General features: G+C 38.1%; 1 protein-coding gene across 4 annotated transcripts in view; it reads right to left on the minus strand.

Annotated features, from left to right (window-relative positions):
• Positions 1,746–19,665, minus strand: part of TOPAZ1 (testis and ovary specific PAZ domain containing 1) — a 46,320-nt gene continuing 28,400 nt past the window's right edge. For 2 of the 4 annotated variants that reach the window (XM_021388218.1, XM_021388217.1), the window contains 8 exons: positions 19,564–19,630; positions 18,174–18,348; positions 16,517–16,617; positions 10,855–11,020; positions 9,857–10,021; positions 8,735–8,938; positions 7,993–8,176; positions 1,746–6,371 (listed from right to left, as the gene is read on the minus strand). In XM_021388218.1, the coding sequence (XP_021243893.1) occupies positions 6,158–6,371; positions 7,993–8,176; positions 8,735–8,938; positions 9,857–10,021; positions 10,855–11,020; positions 16,517–16,617; positions 18,174–18,348; positions 19,564–19,630 (1,276 nt within the window). In that variant the 3' untranslated portion in view covers positions 1,746–6,157. Of the gene's footprint in view, positions 6,372–7,717; positions 7,811–7,992; positions 8,177–8,734; positions 8,939–9,856; positions 10,022–10,854; positions 11,021–16,516; positions 16,618–18,173; positions 18,349–19,563; positions 19,631–19,665 lie in introns of all 4 variants that reach the window. The other 2 variants (XR_002435590.1, XM_021388216.1) reach the window with 2 other exon arrangements.

The raw sequence follows: 19,665 nt of genomic DNA on the forward strand, positions 1-19,665 counted from the left end.
GGTTCCAATACAATAACCCGTGGTAACAGAGAAGATGAGAGTGACAGTGGATGTTCTGATCTTCATTTCTTTCTCTGGCTGTTTTCAAGTATTTTAGAGGTAGCATTGCTGAGCAGGAGAAATATGGATAAAATAGACTTGGATTATATCCAAGTTTGAACCCATGGAACGCAAAGGTAAAAAAATCAGGATATGGTGAGTCTATTTATTTCAATATATTTGCAACATACCTTGCTTTTGTCAGCCTATGTTGTGGGATTAATCTGACCCATGGGCCTTTTTAATACCCATGTTTGATAGGACGTGGGGGCCTCAAGTTGCACCAGGGGAGGTTCAGGTTGGATATCAGGAAGAATTTCTTCTCATCAAGAGCAGTGAGGCACTGGCACAGGCTGCCCAGGGAGGTGGTGCAGTCACCATCCCTGGAGGTTCAAGAACCGTGTGGATGTGGCACTGAGGGGCATGGCTTAGTGGTACAGTGGTGATGGGTGAATCTATCGACTAGATGATCTCAGTGGTCTTTCCAACCTTAATGATTGTATGATTGATTTCTCTTTAGCAATTAAGTCTTACTTCCTTGTACGGAAATTTGATCCCATAGAATGGAAAGATAAATCAGGATATGTTTGCAACATGTCTTGTTTTAGTCAGCCTTAGCTGTAGGACTAATCTGATCAACAGAACTTTTTAATACCTGTATTTGTCTTTAGCAATTGAAAGTCTTAGTCCCTGTATCTTCCGTCTTTCAGTCCCAAATTGACAGCAACTAACTCTTCACCTTCGCATGTTTTAGTCTTCTGCTCTTACCCATGCTTCAAGAGAGATGATCCACAGCTGCTTGAACACTGCCAGTGAAAAGCTGTCCTCGGGAGATGAGAGGTGGCTGCCCCTGCCCTGCGGGGAGACCTGAACGAGAGCCACCTGAGGAGCAGTTCTGGAAACATTTGAGTAATAAACCATCTGCGTTCCCAGGTCCTTTTATCTATTTATTTACTAAATGGTTCTGGAAATAAAATGTTTGAACAATAAACCTCAGCTGTCATGTCCTTTTAGTCATTCACTTGATGGTGAAATCTCAGACTGAATCTGTAATTTGCCTCTCAAAAGGAAGAGGAAGCAATGGTTCTAACATCAGTTTAATGGTTTTCTGTAAGAACCAAGCTCTAGATTCTTAGCTTAGGAGTAACACAAACTCCAAAGCATTGTTTCATTCTGCTTTTGAATGCTTTTCTCTAAAAAATTCCCCACAGAAAATTTGTAACTTTTTTAATACAATGCGCATCACAAATTAAAAGGCTAGTAAGCTTTAAAAAGCACACTGTTAAACTTCTTTTGTCCCTCCAAATTCTCTAACTGCACACTGTAGCAGGATCTTACTGCTGGGGAAAGATGAGGAAAAACATCTATTGCTGCCGAGTATAAGAACAAAGAGAGATTAACTGTTAGGGAGTGTAGCTATTTGCATACAAGCCATTGCATTTCTGAGCAGAAAAGGCTAAAAGGAGGACTGACGAGGCTTCGGAACTGTCTGTAGCTCAGTGAAGCTTTAAATCAACTTAACACTCTCTCAACCCTCGGGGAATTTGCATAATTTTCATAATGTGCAGCATGTTTTTGCCTCCCAATTGAAGCCATCGGTTATGTAAGCAAATTGGTTGCATAATTATGCAGATGGGAAAATAAATTTAATTGATTCAACAGAAAAGTGTGCTGTTCATTTGTTTCTTTCACCTGGGATTTCTTTAAACTCAGTGAGGGAAAATAAAATTGGGAGAGATACGCAGAAGGTGATGCTGCTGATACCTGCTCCATTGCGCAGATCCAAGACAATGACCTTCTCCCATCATTCCAAACACAGGAATGAATTCCTACTTTGAGCCCGAAGTCTCACCATTTATTATGAACACTGTCACCAGATTCAGCGGGAGTAGCCACATGGCTTTATCTGGCCCCATTCTCCTTTATGGGCTTGGCTTGCTTGTTCCTCATGACACATCCCACAGGCTCTGCAGGAACAGAGTTCATGCATGTATGCATGTCAGCAGAAAGGCTGCAGGTCCATCAGAGCAAATGGGTACTCCATAGATTCAAATGATTTCTATAAAGTGACATACACATTTCTGGATGGAAAGCTTGGTTTACAACAGATTAAACTAACACATGATTGTGTATTTGTCTCTCTCTCTACTCCTAACAGAAGGCAACTTAATTACTGCAATAAAGTAGCTACAAACAGTAACAAAGCTTTCTTCTCCTTGCCCCTTTATTTCTGTTCAGATCCTCAGTCTGAGGATAGTCCAAGAGTGGTATCAGCTTCTCCAGTCCCATTATACCCAATGGCATGGAAGCTCTGAGGCCAGTAGTGTCACTACTACGTTTTGATACTAGTCAGGATACAGGTCATTGTAGAAGAGTTATGCAAAAGAGGTAAGACTAAAAAATGTAGACTTGAGATGTGCAACAAAGCAGACAATGATGCAAAACACATCCAGAGAATGTGAAAGGAAAAAAATGTGAATTAGTAATAGTTCTACCTACGTACTGGCATATTTTCCTAAGCTCAGGTGTATGGCATTAATATTTTGGCAATTAAAAGTTTGATTACTGTATCAGAGAAATTTCATTTTACTGTTTCTCCTGATGTAAAAGTCTCACTAACACCCTATTAGAATTCTTCAGTGAGCTGAGCACAGCACATAGGTCTGTCCTCTATATCCTCCACTCCAGTCTGCAGTTAGAACTGGAAGCTGGCCATATCCACAGCTGGGAGCTTCAGCCCAATTTATTCATGAGCATTTGCTCATTATGTGCTATGGAATGGTGAAAAACTGCACAGTCTGACTGATTTCACACATTCTTAACCTCCTCACACAGCATATCGTATTCCAGATCCTTGCAGTAGTTATTAAACTCTTCACATCTACGTTGCCATTGGCTTATTCTCTGGCGTAACTATGAATATGAATTACAGGGATATGAATGGATTTAAATATTTCAATGACAACACTGATTTACAGACATTTTGGATATTTCACACAAAGAATAAAACATTTATTAACATCTTAACACTTGCTCCAAAATGACCCTCCCTACCCTCTTTTACCTCGTTATGAAACATCATAAAAACTAACAAGCTCCTATTTCCAGGTTCTCACTTCCATCCAAGATGTGGGTTTAAAAACACCCTCAAAACTATCAATGTTCTGAAACAAAAATTGTTCCAAGTCTTCCAAACAACATCATTCCGTTTTAGTTATAAGAAACTGTCCATACCTACAGAAGTAACATTTCCAAAAGCATACACTGTAATCAGTGAAAACTGAAGATTTCCATAGAGAGAGAAGACATTTCTCGTACATTGTAACTAAAAATGTATTGCAGAAGCACAGCTTTTCTAGATGTAGCTAATAAGCGCAGCATAGGATTTTTTTTCCACATTTTTCTGTCTCCATCTGCAAACAAGTGTACATTTTGTCTCCTACATGGGAAAAAAAAATCTATTAAAGGAGTTGCTTTATTTCTAACACAGAGGTTCTTTCATCTACTAAGAAACAGTAACTTATACCTGGGGAAAAGAAAATAGATGGGTATTGTCTACGGCCGCTGACTTGGCAAAACAGTATCATTTTTGTTGTACTTATCTTTATCCTTTGGAACATTTCTTCATCTTTTCAGGCTCGTTTCCATTCTGCATTGGAGTTTCGCTCACTTGTTATGTCTTATTTAGCAATGGAGTTACTGTCACCAAAATGGTACTGAGAATGTTATCAATAAACCTTTTTGAAGTTCTGATACACATCAAAATGACCAGATTTGTATGGTATTCCAAGTGGACTCAAAGTACAAAAGTATGAAGTATAAGACTTACAGTAAACCTGTTTAAATTGCCTACTTGTTTATCTTGGTGATAGGGAGAAACACTGTACTGACAGAATGAGCTGGATTCTGATGCATCGGTTACGTCTTCTTAACTTCTTAGCAATGATGCAATGATGTGGGAAGCTTGCTTGGCCTGTTAATATAAAACATGACTGAGATTGCTTCACATCAGCTGATGATACACAAAAGATGGAGACAAAATGCTGCATAAACTTTCCACAGTTCCAAGCAAAGCCAAAATGTCAATGGCTAACTTCCGAAATATAAAGGAACATTTTTTTTTCCTGGGGATGATCTAAACAAAAAATCAGCATTACTTATAATGGAAAAATAATGCTGCCTCTAAAACATCACAAGCTTTGAATCCATAAGGATTACTAAGAGCATTTTGTCCTTCTGCATCTCTCAAACACAGTATTAGCCACATTTGGCACTGCTTACAGAAATGGGGGATTTAGCCAAGGTTCAGATAGCTTCTGTCTAATTCCAAGCAAGATTAAGCTACAAAGGATTTCACAAAAAGTAATTAGCAAAAATGACTTAGTTTCTCACTGTTGACTACAATGCTAGTTTAGTTTGCTGAAATCTTCCAAAAATGCTCTTGCCATTACTGCTGGAGTGGCTGGAAGAACATTAGTTTTCTCATCTGAAAACTGATCACTTCTTATCCAGCCTTTCAGCTACTAGGGGACAAAGTAGCAGATCGTCAGTGGTTATGACCATGCAGATAGCCTTTGGAAATGGCAGAGCCATCTGGGAGAATACCAAAGGGCAGAACTCAAAGACTGTTTGAATTAGTGTCAATTGTTCCAAGAGAAATTTTGAGTTACAAGGCTTTTAAAGAAATGCCATCTGATTGTTAGCACTGAATCTAACTTTTTGTTTTAAGAAGGAAGGCAAATGAGATCTCTGCAAAAGAATGATATACTGCCAAACCCTCTCCTCCATACAAAAAAACATCAACACCACTCCAAAATCCTCAGCAACCATCCAGCACTAAGATCATGATGACTTTCCCAATTCAGACAGAGGACACCTACATTAATGTTGCTAGAACTGAGAAGAGACTCATGCTGCCTCAAAGAAGGAAAAGATTTTCAAAGCACTGTGGGCTTAATGCCACTGTGCTGACTGTCACTTATGACAGAACAAGCTTAAAAAACCTGTAATCTTCCATATGAAAAAGAGCAGAAATTCTCAGCACAAAAATCTCTAACAGGGATGGAAAGCAGGACCGACAGCTGTATTGTCATGTCTGTGAAAGTCGGTACTTTCACAAACTTTCTTAGTTGATACTAAGAGATCTTAACACTACAGAAGTGGAAAGCTTGGACAAGTTTCAGCTTTAATAGAAGTCCCATCAATTTGCCATTTAGTCCTTTTAGAAAGGTTACATGTTGCAAATGAAGTCTGACTTAGATAATTCGCATCCTAGATATGATTCAGAAATTGCAGGTGGAAATACGAGCTCTTGAAGTAACAGGAATGACAGAACCAGCTGGCTAGAAGCCTCCATCTCATCATACAGTTGGCAGAAACTAAAAAATGGTAAAGTCAGTTATCAGAGGTGAAGGCAAAAAAACACTTGCCCCTAAGAGAACCATCAAGGAAGACGTGAAAGTGCACAGGTATACAAATGTGAAGCCATACAGATGCTATTATCAAGACACAACTAAATCTTCAGCTGTAAGCAACTCATGTAGACTCACTGTTCTGCAAAAGAAAGGTATCCTAAGTCAGGGCATGTCCAATGTAGTAAATGATTTTGAAGTTATTTCATTTTCACTGCTTTTTAATAGGTTTTTGGAATAAAGAAATGAAGGTCTAAGGGGCACGTGGATGGGACAATATCCTCACAAAATTAACATAAATAAGACAAAAGAAAACACGTTATTTCTACAAACTATGAAGCAATGTGGAAACCCTTTCACTTAATAAAAGTAGAAACACTCAATCAAAGTCTGAGATTCTCCATAAAAAAAGAGAATGCAGATTCTGAGGATACAGCTTTTTTATCACCTAGTCATGCCATTAAAAAACATTCATGTAAACTGGTATGACAATCCATATAGCTGGGGAAAAAAAATTACTCTCTGTCCTACCATCTGCATTATCATCAATATACGTATTTAAAAATACAACTGAGTTTTGAAGCCTTGCTCTAAGCTTACGGTAAGGTACAGTCTGAACACAGTGGTAACTGCCTTTAGTACTTTTTCTTATTTTTAACAATGATTGCTTTAACCACTAACCCTCAAAAGTCTTTAGTTACTCATGACTACTGAAACAGCCAGACCTTTCCAGCCCATTTCATATTCTCCTTAAGCCATTTTAGAGCAGATGTGAGCTCCAAGCTGTACACTTCTTCCATATTAACGTTCACTGTCATATGCCTAAGAAAAAGCTTTGGATCAGATATACGAGCAGCCAGGATAAGTCTCTCCATTCCTGCTTGATAGTCACTGTTATTCTTAACTGTCTGGTCTTCACATCTGTAAGTGAATTTTCACAAATACAAAATTATGCAACATGCAGATCTGATACCTCGTGCTTTATACTGGCAACAAGATTACAAAATCATTACAATAATGCTTTGTCTTCATTTCACTTCTGACAGATGCTAATTTCTAGACAAACTCTAGCTGATTATTCTGAAGAATTTAGAAAGTTAGAAAAACTCATCTTTTTAACATATTTTACAGTACTGAAACGCAATAGGATTTAATGCCAGTGCAGGTCTGCAATTTTTACATTTCGTGGAAAAAATGCTTGACTCTGGGCTGGCAAATGCTGTAAAAGAATGTTAAACATTTTATGAACTGGAAATTGCAAGAATTTATGTAACATGCTCAAGCCCAAAGGATTACTCATGTTTGGCATGTAATCATCTTTGGAATAAGGATGTGCCTAAGCGACATGCCTATGTTTCTGCAAGAACAGAACTAACTCATTAATTAAACAAGCAGAGGTAAAATAGCATACTCATGAAATTGTCATCTAGTATAGGCTGCAACTTCTACATCAACAAATATTCTTAAAAAAAAAATCTCATTATGGTGTTTTGCTTGCGTGTCAAATCAGCTGAAGAATATAACCTAAGTGTAATCAGAACAGATCTTCTGATTATAACAATTCTCAAAATTGTAACGTTGTTCTGGACATTACTATTTTCCTAATAATTTGATCATGTTTAAAACAGATTCTTGTTTTCTGCTGCATGCCAGACACGCACGTGTCTTATTTTATAACACATTACTATTTTGATCTGAAGCAACCATAGTTCCAAACATAAATTTAATATTCCCAGCAGAAAAGCTTGGGAGAAAACAAATCATTTGAGGTAAGACATTCAAAAAGGCAAAATAAAAATCTTTTCATTTATCAAATAAACAAAATTAAGAGACGTATTTTTCGGGAAAGATAGAAAAGAAGACAAGAGTACTCAAGTTTGAGATGCCTCTATTCATCTTTCTTAACAAATGCAACTTTGCTATGCAGTTTCACATCTTGATGCTGAGTCAACCAGTTTCATAAAATAAATTATAGGTATAACCCAACAAGAGTGGTTCGTGGTTTATGGACAAAAGGTAAAAGTAACAAAACAAATTTTTATCTAATGGTACTCAGTCTCACAGGGAGGGGAAATAAAAAAATCATGCTGAAATTTAATATTACTATATTCCCTATAAAAAGAATCAAATAAAATGGTGTCGTGTACTTCCCAAAGAATAGCCAATAATGTTACATTTGCTTTATGAAAGGAGTTAACATTTTGACTGTGCCCTCCCCCACAGTTTAACTACAACACAAGAACTCGTGTACTGAGATAAGAACCTACCCTGATTTTGAAAACAGAGTACACTTGTAGTACATTAAACACATTCAGCTAGGGAACGCAGGCCAGCATCACTCTGGAACAACTGTTTTTCCGCTACATGTATAAAGAACAAAACCAAAAACATATGCTGTTCTTTAACCAGTTTGGAAAAAAAAATTAAAATAGGTTTAGAAACAAGGATTCTCTTTCTCAGCCAATAGAAAACAAGATCTCTTATTAATTACATGTTCACACTGATGAGTACAAAAAAAGAAAGTACATATCTGACAACATACCTTTTCAGTATTATTTGAAAACTCTGAGTAGTAGCTCCAGGACTTTGAATATCACTGGCATTTGAAACAAGGAATAATTCAATGGCCAACAGCATCTCAACCTCAGACACATAAAATGGAATTGGCAATATTTTGTGACGTAAATTTCCCTGTAGTGGTGGGTAGCAACCCAATGATAAAGCAGCTGAGAATAAATACAGAAATATAAGAAATTAGGATTACCAATACTGAATTTGGATCTGTTCTCTTCCTTACGTGGCTAAGAACATGGGAAAAAACCCACGAAGTCTTAATGGATTTTACTGTTCCATCTGTGAAATCGCCTGTTTTGACAAGATAACAAAATGTATTTACTCATAACAATTGTACAATAGCTGTTATAGAATGTTACTTTTAACCATGATTAGCAATAATTAAAGGTTCAAACAGGAGTACAGAGAGATCTAGTCTGCCTAGATGAAAATGTGAAGATGATGAACATTTTAAACATTTCAAGGTTCACATTTTGAAATTCTGAAATTGAACATTTAATTTAATTAGAATTACATTTATTTCGTGCCAAGTAGTATTCACTGATTCGTACTTCCCAATAAACATTTTGGTTGCAAACAAATTCCTGACATTGACACAAGGTGCTGTTTTCTTCTTACAGCATATACTCTCACCCATTTCACCCCAACATACTGAGCTGTTAACATTACCCAAAGAATATCAGGAGAAGGACGTTTAAAAAGCAACTTACTTTTGTAGTAGGTTCGAGCTTTACTCCACAAACAACTTCTTCCCAAACCTGTGATTAATCCTCTAAGTAAGAAAAAATCAACAGCTATATTTTTTGAAAGCATGAAGTCTACTGCAGAAGATGAGACTCCAAGGTTCTTGCTCTCAAAACAGGCATTTAACAGCTTGTTAAAAATGTGGCTGTACTGAGAAACATCTACAGTACCTGAAATGAAATGAAGAATATTTACCAGTGAATTCAAATCAAAGTCTACTTGCAGAATCATTTCTCAATGCTGGGCATCAGCACTCAAATCAAGCATTTTGCTTCTACAAGCAAAATGGCAGAAGGTTGAGAAAACATATGGTAACACATCAAAAGCCTTTCAATATATATATGATAATTCATTTACATTGTGAAAGTTTTTAAGTCCAAGAAATAATTTCCTGTCAAAAAGATCAGATAAAAATATATTCATTTCTGCACGTCCACAGATAAAATCCTCACCTGATCTCTCAGACTTAAAATCTACACCAATAAAAATCACCTTGGTGCCTCAAGTCCTGCTTCCAATCTTATTCTGAACTAGCCACTTCGTCTCACCTGTCTACTTCTTGGTAGGACTGAGCAGTCTTGTATCCACTCCACACCTCAATGAATGGGATTTTTCTAGGACCTCTAAAGTAGATGGTCTTCCAACTAAGCTAATATCTACAAGCATACACTGATAATAAAACTGACACTTGCACATCGGAGTCAGCTGAGGCTTCCTCAGCGGAACCTAAGTAACAACCCATCTCATCTTGAAGGATACATCCAAAATATGTCAGATAAACTGAGCTCAAAAGAGCAGCCAATTCTTACCACGGTGTATTAAAGAAGTTTAGGGTGGCTAGCTCAGTTTTCCATCCTATTGTATAGGATCTTTAAAAATTTAGTGGATCTCTCCTGTGGCCCTGTGTAATTGAGCCGAACGGAAAAAGAGGACATGCATAAAAATTCTGTCTGTTTGTCCGTGTGTGTGCACAACTGACACTACAATCTTTGGGAAAAAAAAAAAAAAAGCTTGAAACAAACAAAAAGAACAGTACAGATTAACTGGTTAAACTTTTAGCTCTTACTACAGTATCTCTCTTTACTTACCACAACCATTTTGGAAACCTGGTAAGTTCTGCAGAACTTCAAATGCCTGCCTGTATAAACTCTGCCTCATGTATTTGTGCATTAGTGAAAATAACAGATAATGTCGATTGAGGATGTCATTTTCATCGCAGGGCCACAGTGGTGCATTGGTGATCCACTCTGACTCTGTGGCAAAGAACAGCGCAGTATTATTTCTATGATCTGAAACTGTTAGATCTCTGACATTTGGCCATGAAAAGCACACCATAAACTGTAGCAGAAAACAAATTTCTGAACTTCACATAAAAAGTATTTTGAATTATTTACAATTTGTTCCTTAGCCCCAATACTTTTCAGATGTATTCTGAAAACCTTGTAAGTCACCTCTTTCATTAGATATCATGGCAGCGGAATGAACTCTAAGTGGTGTGTATAAATATATGTGTGTATACAAATGTGTATGTATTTATTTACATGAACTTGAATGAAGCAAATTTAGGTGATCAATGTTTTTACAAAACACCTTCTACTCTTGTATATACTTCTGAGTTTCTTCTTTCAGTGGGGCTGAATTCCAAAAAGCCAGTGACTTCTTATTTTATTGAATAAAAATTTAATATCCAAAAGCCATATTTGCTATATGAATATACTGTGAGGGTGAAGAAACACTGAGCTCTCCCAAGCCTGAACTATCTTTTGCACTGAATTTCACCTGGCTCAAAGGAAATTTACATGGGGCAGGGTCACCTTTCAAGTAGCATTCTCTCCCTATCCCTAGTATCCTTAGAATACTAAGAAAACTTATCTGAAAAAAAAAAGTTGTATTACTTGTAATATTTCTTACACATATCAAGAAGAATGCTAACTAAAAAGTTGGTTCACATTGTATTTTCGCTGCCCCAGTATTACTAAATTTACTTAATAACACAGATCAACTTATAAATTTTAGCTGAAATCTTTTAAAAATGAGATTGCTCAAACTTAAATGTCAAAATTCTGTTTTTATAAGACAAGCTTACCTCTCAACACCCATGTTGCTCCATCTAAGCTTTCTGTTTTAAGAAAAATTTCTGCAGCATTATTAACAATTTGACATCTTGATGCTAACCCCTCTGCCTCAGTAAGTCCTTTCAGGACTGTAAAATGGATCTGTAGTTCTTGCAATTTATCCAAAACCTTCCTTCCCTAGCATAATAGTGAGAAGGGAAAGGGGAAAGGTCTGAGAAAGCAATGATACTCATGAACACAGACTACTTACACAAAATACAGATTTAATCTGGTGACAGATTTATACACATCAGTTTAGTAACACTACCCAAACTAGGGATGGAAAACAAAAGAATTACACGCTAAAAATTCTAATTAATATTAGTGGACCTTTTGTGATTCTGCAGACAAAAAACTCAGCATCCATTGTTTAACAGCTCCAACCACACTATTACCCATAATATTATTTCTACAGTATAATATTCCTGGACAGTATTTTAATATATTTTGTAATTTATTTGTATTTGCTTAATTTTGTCTATTAATATTTTTACTCTTCCCATTCTAATCAGCCCTGCATATCCAGAAGGTAGTCTAGTTGCTTGGAGACAGATCTTCACGGAACACCTATTCTTATATCTCAAATCTGCATGTTTTTTCAAAGTTCATCCGTTTTATGGACTTTCATCAACTTTTAAAAAGAACATTCTCCTCAGAAGCAAGAAGCATAAAACTCTACCCTTGAGAGCCACCATGCTTCAAAAATATGAGATAAAGGAGTCTGATATTCACAAAGGGACAACGGTCTGAAAAACACATCTAGAGCTTTAGGATGTCTGAAATACTTATGAAAAGGCACAGAGTATATCCTATAGCCAGAATTACTTTGGCCACAGCAGGTAGTTCAAATACTTCATCCTATCTTATTTTCTGGATTGCTTTTTTGAAGAAGCAAGATATAAGATCAAACAAACAGTCCATAATAACAGGACTATGATTTGATAGATACAACGAAGGAAAGCTGGTTGGAAAGAAACAGTAATAACAGTTTTACTTCATCCCTGAAGCAGAGATCAATTTGGGAGTTGTCAGCACTGATAAAAATCATTCAGAGCGCAAACTCATTCACACTCCAATATGGTCAACACAGGTTGTCTGCAAGGCTACTCGAGGATCTTGGAGAGTAATCTGTTGAGAAAACGATTTGACAACGAATACAACATTCTCAAAGAAGTGATCTTCTGCTCCATACCTTAAAAAAAACCAAACTAATGTAAGAACTGTCTGCTTTTCAGCAGTTTCACTATTATACAAGAGAAGCAACAGACACGCTTTTGACACTTCATAACTGTAAAATCAGAAAATAAAGACGAACTTCTCTGGAATATCAGAGGTCCTTCAATGCAATATCAAGATCTCCCTTATAATGCATCTGGAAAACTGCTAGATGTATGAAGGCATTTCCCTGCAAACACTGAACATATACCATCTCTGCTGAAGACAACAGCCAGAAAACAAGATAAATTGAGATCTTAGATGGGACAATTTATGTTGACCACACTTCAAGAATTCAGACCACCTCCTCTGTTGCAGGAATCTCCCAACTATTTTAAATGTGAGTACTATAGAACAAAAACTTTAAAAATTCTAGTGCAGTGCTGTAAAACCGGTAGCGCGTAGACACTTTCCTCGCCTTTACTCTTAAAACACTGTAATGTTGTGCTTCGTCACTCTTTTGTGATGAGTGCAACAAGTGTGCTGCAGTATTATCAGGACTTGCTAAAGGTCATTCTGCTCAAAAAACTGATGCTGCAAAATTTCTGACTCATCAAATGGGTGTACTGTGTTTAAACTAAGCACCTGTATCAGATATCACCTGGGACTTGGAGCAGCCCTATACACAGGCAGCACTGCCTGGGTTTCACATTAACAAAAGATCTCAAGGCCACAGAATCATCAAGGTTGGAAAAGATCAACAAGATCATCCAGTCCAACCATCCACCTACCAGCATTTCCCCACTAAACCGTATCTCTAAATGTTTCTTGAACACCTCCTGGGACGGTGACTCAGCCACATCCCTGGGCAGCCCATTCCAGTGCCTGACCACTCCTTCTGTGAAGAAATTCTTCCTAATACCCAACCTGAACCTCCTCTGGTGCAACTTGAGGCCATTCCCTCCAACCCTATCACTAGTTATACAGGAGAAGAGGCCAACCCCCACCTCACCACAGCCTCCTTTCAGGCAGTTGCAGAGAGCAATCAGGTCTCCCCTGAGCCTCCTCTTCTCCAGACTGAACAATCCTAGTTCCCTCAGCCACTCCTTGTAAGACTTGTGCTCCAATCCCCTCACAGTTTCGTTGCCCTCCTCTGGACACACTCCAGGGCCAAACTGTCTTCATGCCTTTCTTGTAGTAAGGGGCCCAAAACCGAACACAGTACTCAAGGTGCTGTCATCCCTTATAAGCAGTAGGTCAAAAGACATTTTAGTTTTTTGATGCAAACCAGAAAAGGTTCTTAAAAAAAAAGACAGAAAGGGACAGGGTTTGCTTTTGTTCATAAAAATACACACTAGAAATCATGTATGGGATGAATCCCATATATAATGGATCCCAGTACAGGATCACAGAATCACAGAATTGTAGGGACTAGAAGGGACCTCTAGAGATCATCTAGTCCAACAACAGCCCTAACAGCAGAAAGGCAAGTTCAGAATGCAATCACTGACCAAAACAAGCACAGGTGATTTAAATTACCTCATACTGCCACTGGCCGTGTTGCATTATGTAGGGGATGCAGACGGGTATAAATGGCCTTCTTCCAAGATGAAAGAGAAGAATTTAACAATGAAACAGATCCTTCTTGGCCACAAGGGCACACTGTTGGCTCACGGCCAACCTGCTGTCCACCAGGACCCTCAAATGTTTTTCTTCAGAGCACCCTTCCAGCAGGTCAGCCTCTAACCTGTACTGATGCATGTGGTTATTTCTTCCCAGGTGCAAGACCCTACAATTGCTTTTGCTGGACCTCACCAGGTTCCTCTCTGCCCAACTTAACACTCTGTCCAGGTCTTGCTGATCGGCAGCACAGCCTTGTCACGTCAGCCTCTCCTCCCAGCTTCATATCATCTGCAAACTTGCTGAAGGTGCACTCTCTCCCTTCATCTAGGTCACTGATGAAGATGTTGAACAAGACTGGGCCCAGTACTGATCCCTGGGGAACACCGATAGTTACAGGCCTCATGATCAATACTGGATGAGGCCTAGAGTGTAAAACATCCAGTGAAAAGTCTAGTCTCTTAATGCTGGCAATTTGTGGTATCTGATGCCAGCAAAGGATTGTAAAGCGTGAGGTCCAACTTTTTGCAAGATTCACACAACACTAATCCAAACTAAGCTAGAAGTGTGAAATGAGAATCACAGAATGGCTTGGGTTGGACAGGATTCAAGGATTATCAAGTTCCAACCCACCTGCCACAGGCGGGGTTGCCAGACACTAGATCAAGTACTAGATCAGATTGCCCAGGGCCCTATCCAACCTGCCTTTAAACACCTCCATGGACGGGGCACCCACAACCTCTCTGGGCAATCTGTTCCAGCACCTGACCACTCAGTAAAAAAATTTCCCCGATATCTAATCTAAATCTCCCTTCCTTTAATTTAAAACCATTCTCCCTTGTATGACCAGTATCTACACATGTAAAACATTGACTTCCCTCATATTTATAAACTCCCTTTAAATACTGGAAGGCCACAATGATATCTTCCTGCAGCCTTCTCTTCTCCAGGCTGAACAAGACCAGCTCCTTCAGCCTATCTTCATAGGAGAGGTGTTCCAGCCCTCTGATCACCTTCACGGCCCTCCTCTGGGCCCTCTCCAAAGCTTGACATCTTCCCTGCGTTGAGGGCCCCAGATTTGGATGCAGTACTCGAGATGGAGGGCAGAACAGAGGGGGACAATCACCTCCCTCACCCTGCTAGCCACCCCTCTTCTGATGGAACCCAGGTTACTGTTGGCCTTTCAGGCTGCAAGTGCACATTGCTGGCTCATGTTCAGTTTTTCATCCACCAGGACCCCTAAGTCCTTCTCAGCAGGGCTATTCTCACAGATTTCCTCTCCCAGTTTGTATACATATCTGGGATTACCTCAACCCAAGTACAAAACTTTGCACTTTGTTTTGTTGAACCTCTTTAGATTCATAAGGGACCACCTTTTGAGTTTACCAAGGTCCCTCTGGATGGTATCCCCTCCTTCTGCTGTATTGACTGCACTGCTCAGCTTGGTGTCATCAGCAAACTTGCTGAGGGTGCACTCAATTCCATCATCTATGTCACTGATAAAGATGTTAAAGACCACTGAACCCAAGACAGACCCCTGGGGAACACTGCTTGTTACCAACCTCCAGCTGGACATAGAGCCATTGACCACAACCTTCTGGCCACAACCTTCCAGCCAATTCCTTACCTACCAAATAGTCCACCATTCAAAGCCATCTCTTTCCAATATAGAGATAAGGATGTGCTGGGGAATCATGTCAAAGGCCTTGCAGCAGTCCACATATATGACACCAGTTGCCTTCCCTTTGTCCGCTGACGCCATCACCCCATCACAGAAGGCCACCTGATTGGTCAGGCACGACCCTCCCTTGATGAAGCCATGCTGGCTGTCTTGGGTCACCCACTTGTTCCTCATGTGCCTTAAAATGTCTTCCAGGACGATCTCTTCTGTGATCTTCCCAGGCACAGAGATGAGGCTCACCGGGCTGTAGATCCCTGGGTCCTCCTTCCTCCCTTTCTTGTAAATGGGAATGATGTTTCCCTTTCTCCAGCCTCCAGGGACTTCACCTGACAGCCACAACTTCTCAAATATGATGGAGAGTGGCTTGGCAACCACATCAGCCAGCTCCCTTAGGATCCTGGGATGCATGTCATCCGGAAATAAACAGAGAAAGAACTCCAGAGTCAAGAGAAGAAAAGCACTTCTAGTAACGTTCTGGGTAATGAGCATTTCACCAAGTGCAGTCAGTAGTAGCCCTGCTATGACTCTTCTATCTTCTTGACCTTATCCACTCCATCTGAGGTCAGGTTCAGAAAAAAAGGCAAGAAAAATTCCTTGAGTTGGGTGGTCTCAGAATACAACAGTATTGCCAGATGGAGGAAAGTAACCTTTCTGTGGAACAACACTATCAGCATTTTGGTCCAAACTCACCCCCTAGCGCAGAAAAGGCAAAGCTGAACCTGAACAAGCAAGCTTCTAGGTGGCAAGACAAAGTTACAATGGACTCTATCCAGACAGAAGTATCCTCATTTATGTGCTTTTGTCTTGAACTAAACTGCATTCTTCTAGCAGGAAGTATGAATACCTTGTATGTCTATCATTAGAAGCTGTATTTTGCTGTAGAAAAGCCATAATTATGTATTACATGAAAGATAAATTAAAAGCATATTCATTCTCACAAGCAACTCCCTCCACTCTATTAACAAAGTAAACAAGAAAAAAAACCCCACACGTGCAAAGATCAGAAGACTACTGCTCAGCAGGGCACAACAAAACACTTTGATCCAGATGGGCAATTGAGAAATACGTAGATTGTGAGAAGGCAAGTGGCACATCCAGCCATTAAACTAGAGAAACAGTTTAATATCTAGTAAATAAATGAGTCTTTCTTCAAGTCAGGTTACTATAGTCCAGTGTACCTTTATCCACTGCAGTACTCTGCGATAAGAATTCATTACACTTATCCCAGCCCTTCCAATGAAAGTTCTGTCTGCTTCGTTACATTGGGAATTTTTTATTACTAGAAAGAAAAAATACATATTATATTTTTACCAGTAAAAGAGCTCTGAAGAACTTACAGATCACAGCACTTGCACACTTGAAAAACAGAATCACTATGAAAACAATAAATATATTTTCTGAAATATTAGGCATTAAATGTAATAATTTTTTAAGTTTGACAACCACAATTAGGGTAAATAATAACAGTTTATTCAGACAGTCTTTGACAGTATTCTAGTTTATCCATAAGATGCCTGGGAATGTAATGGCATAGCTTAGGAACATCATCATTTTTAAAGTAAGCTTTGCATTTTCTGAGACTATGAAGAAATGACAGCAATTAGAGAACTGTGTAATTGCAGGGTTTTCCAAACCATCTTATTTAACCACTTTGGAAGCAATGCTGGTACTGTGGAACAGTGGTCTCCAGTGTAGGGTGGTGCACATACAATCCATTCAGGCATGGAAAGAAAATTTTTTTTTTTTGTACCAGTGTTAAGTTAAATAAAAGAAAAAAAATGGTGTTATTTCATCTCTATCTCATCCTTTTTAATTTACATTTTTGTTCATGTTTTATAATATACATAATATATTAGTGCAGTGGTACATAAATATAATTTACAAATAAATATATATATACACAGTATGTTGGGGATAAGTATTTAAAAATTTTTTACTGATGGGTTGCCCATCGGTTTGGATACCACTGCTCTAAAGAAGTTAGACCAAGTTTCAAGTCCCATCAAAGTCTTCTGTCTGTTTCACAGCCAGAAGTTGTGATAGTTGTTTTGTAACACGAAAGTCTGTGATCAGAAGGGATGTGTCACTTAACTGAAATAAATAGTCATCAGGTCTTACTAGTTAATGCAGGTTAAAAAAGATCTGAGTCATCCTTTGTACAAAGCCTTAATATCCCACTGAGACATCACTGAGCCTCAGCCTCCTACAACCTCACTGGAAGGAAGGATGCAGATGAGTAAATGAAGAGGCATACGGAGGAAAGGGGAACAGAAAATCTGTTGCGTATTAAAAAAACTAGATGGTGTATTGTCGACCCAACCCTTGTATAAATTCTTAGTTGCTTAGGGTAATGAATAATTCCAATAATCCAAAATTCTAGAACCAAACCATAACAAAAGATACACACCTGCTGTAATGCCAGTCAATGCATTTTTATACATGTAAGTATGTGAAGTTAATTTATGCTATTAACTTACACACTTCAGAGGACAATACTGAAATATACTTGCTTGCTACTGTCCAGAGAACATGACATTATCTCTTAAAGACCATCAGTATTGTTTTCTCTTCTCAATATGAGAAAGCTCAAATGTATATTCTTCAGAAGGGGTAGTTCTTTGACATCAAGTGTAAGCATCATAGACTTTACTAGAAAATGGTTTCTATTGATCATTTCAGCTATTTGTATTTGTGCCTGAAGAAATTCTGAATGCTGTACATGATCAAATTAGCTAATATGAAGAAAACAGTCAGTATATGTTTTGGCTTTTACCTCTTAAAAATTCTACAAAGAATAGGATAAGCAATTAAGTGTTTACTTCCACTTAATTTTACCTGCATCAGCAAAATCACAAAAAGGAACTCCTGGTCTGTCTTTCTCAGAATCTCTTGTTAGTATTTCAGTAATACATAAAGACAATTTCTGAAGATCATCAGAATGTTCACATGCAGTTCTTGCATTAACATACAAAGCTCCCAACTTGGCCCAATCCTTCTTTTCCTTGCAATGCTGTGAAGAAGGCAAGTGACAAATATAAGCAAACTTGTTTCCAGAATACCAAACAGAAAATACATAATGGAATTCAAGAGATAACTAAGATATAATTAAGCAGAAAACAGCAAGGTTAGTATATAGCCCATGTCCTATGAAACTACTGAATGTATTCCGACGACATTTCCCTTAACTACCCTTTTTGAAAAGAAACAGAGAGTCTATCAGTTCATGTGAAGAGTCTATAATGAAATAAAGACATTTCTAATGATGCTATGATTAAACCTCAGTACTTTATCTTCTTCTCTCTCAAAATTTGTATTTTTATTACATATTTTCTCCATATTATTAAAATTTTATTAGCATCACCAACCCCATTTTCTTTCATTAAGGATTAAGTTAACTTGAATCTTCCTAACAACATGGACTAACAATAATAACGTGTACGGTCCCCATGAGACACCCATTACTCTGGGGTAACTCTTATGAGAGGTTTAGGACTCAGGCTATATTAATGTGCTATAATCTAGTGGCATACATAGAAGATCTAAATTTAAAAAAAGTGGTTCACGGTACAGATAACAGCAGCGGGCTGTGTACTTGCAAGGTCTGCAGGTAAGCCAGCTGAGCTGAGATCTGTTACACACATATGTCAACAAGGAATTACAGAGATTTTTGGGAACTGACTGGACAAAGTTGTAACCAGTCCTGATCCTTTCCTTCTTAAACTTAGGCTTCAGGATCTGTGCAATAATATGTAAACTACACTACAATTGTGCATAAGAAGTAATCTGTCCTCCAATCTGAAAAATGCAGAGACCTATTCAATAAGTTACTCTCTAGCATTTTCATATTCTTCAAAATAACTTATCAAGTGTTACCAACTACATCCTTTTACAATTTGCCTTTTTACACAGGGTATGAACTCCATCCACTGAATAAAGTACTAAACAATTTTTGGTGAGGAATGATACATCACTATCAATTACAAGCACAACAAATAATTCCTTAAAATCATAAAATCTTTGAATTAAGTGTAGGAGCTACAAGTATGCAAATTAAAATAAAAACTGACATCACAGCAAAGTCAGTTTCTCTGCATGTTAATCTTTCCCAAAAATTGGTTTACATAAAAATATATTATCATTATGTTAAAAAGACATAAAATAGCTATTTTCTGTAGAAGTCATGGTTTCAGCATTCCAAAAAACTTGAAAAATGCACACACTGTACCTGAATTTCTGCCATTACCAAATTAAAGTCAAAAAGCCAGCTGCTTTTAAAATGCATCTCCTGAAATCTTCAACAAGAAAAAAAACATTAATGCTGAATTTT

Source organism: Numida meleagris, chromosome 2 (genome assembly GCF_002078875.1).
Source record: "Numida meleagris isolate 19003 breed g44 Domestic line chromosome 2, NumMel1.0, whole genome shotgun sequence".
NCBI classification, from domain to species: Eukaryota; Metazoa; Chordata; class Aves; order Galliformes; family Numididae; genus Numida; species Numida meleagris.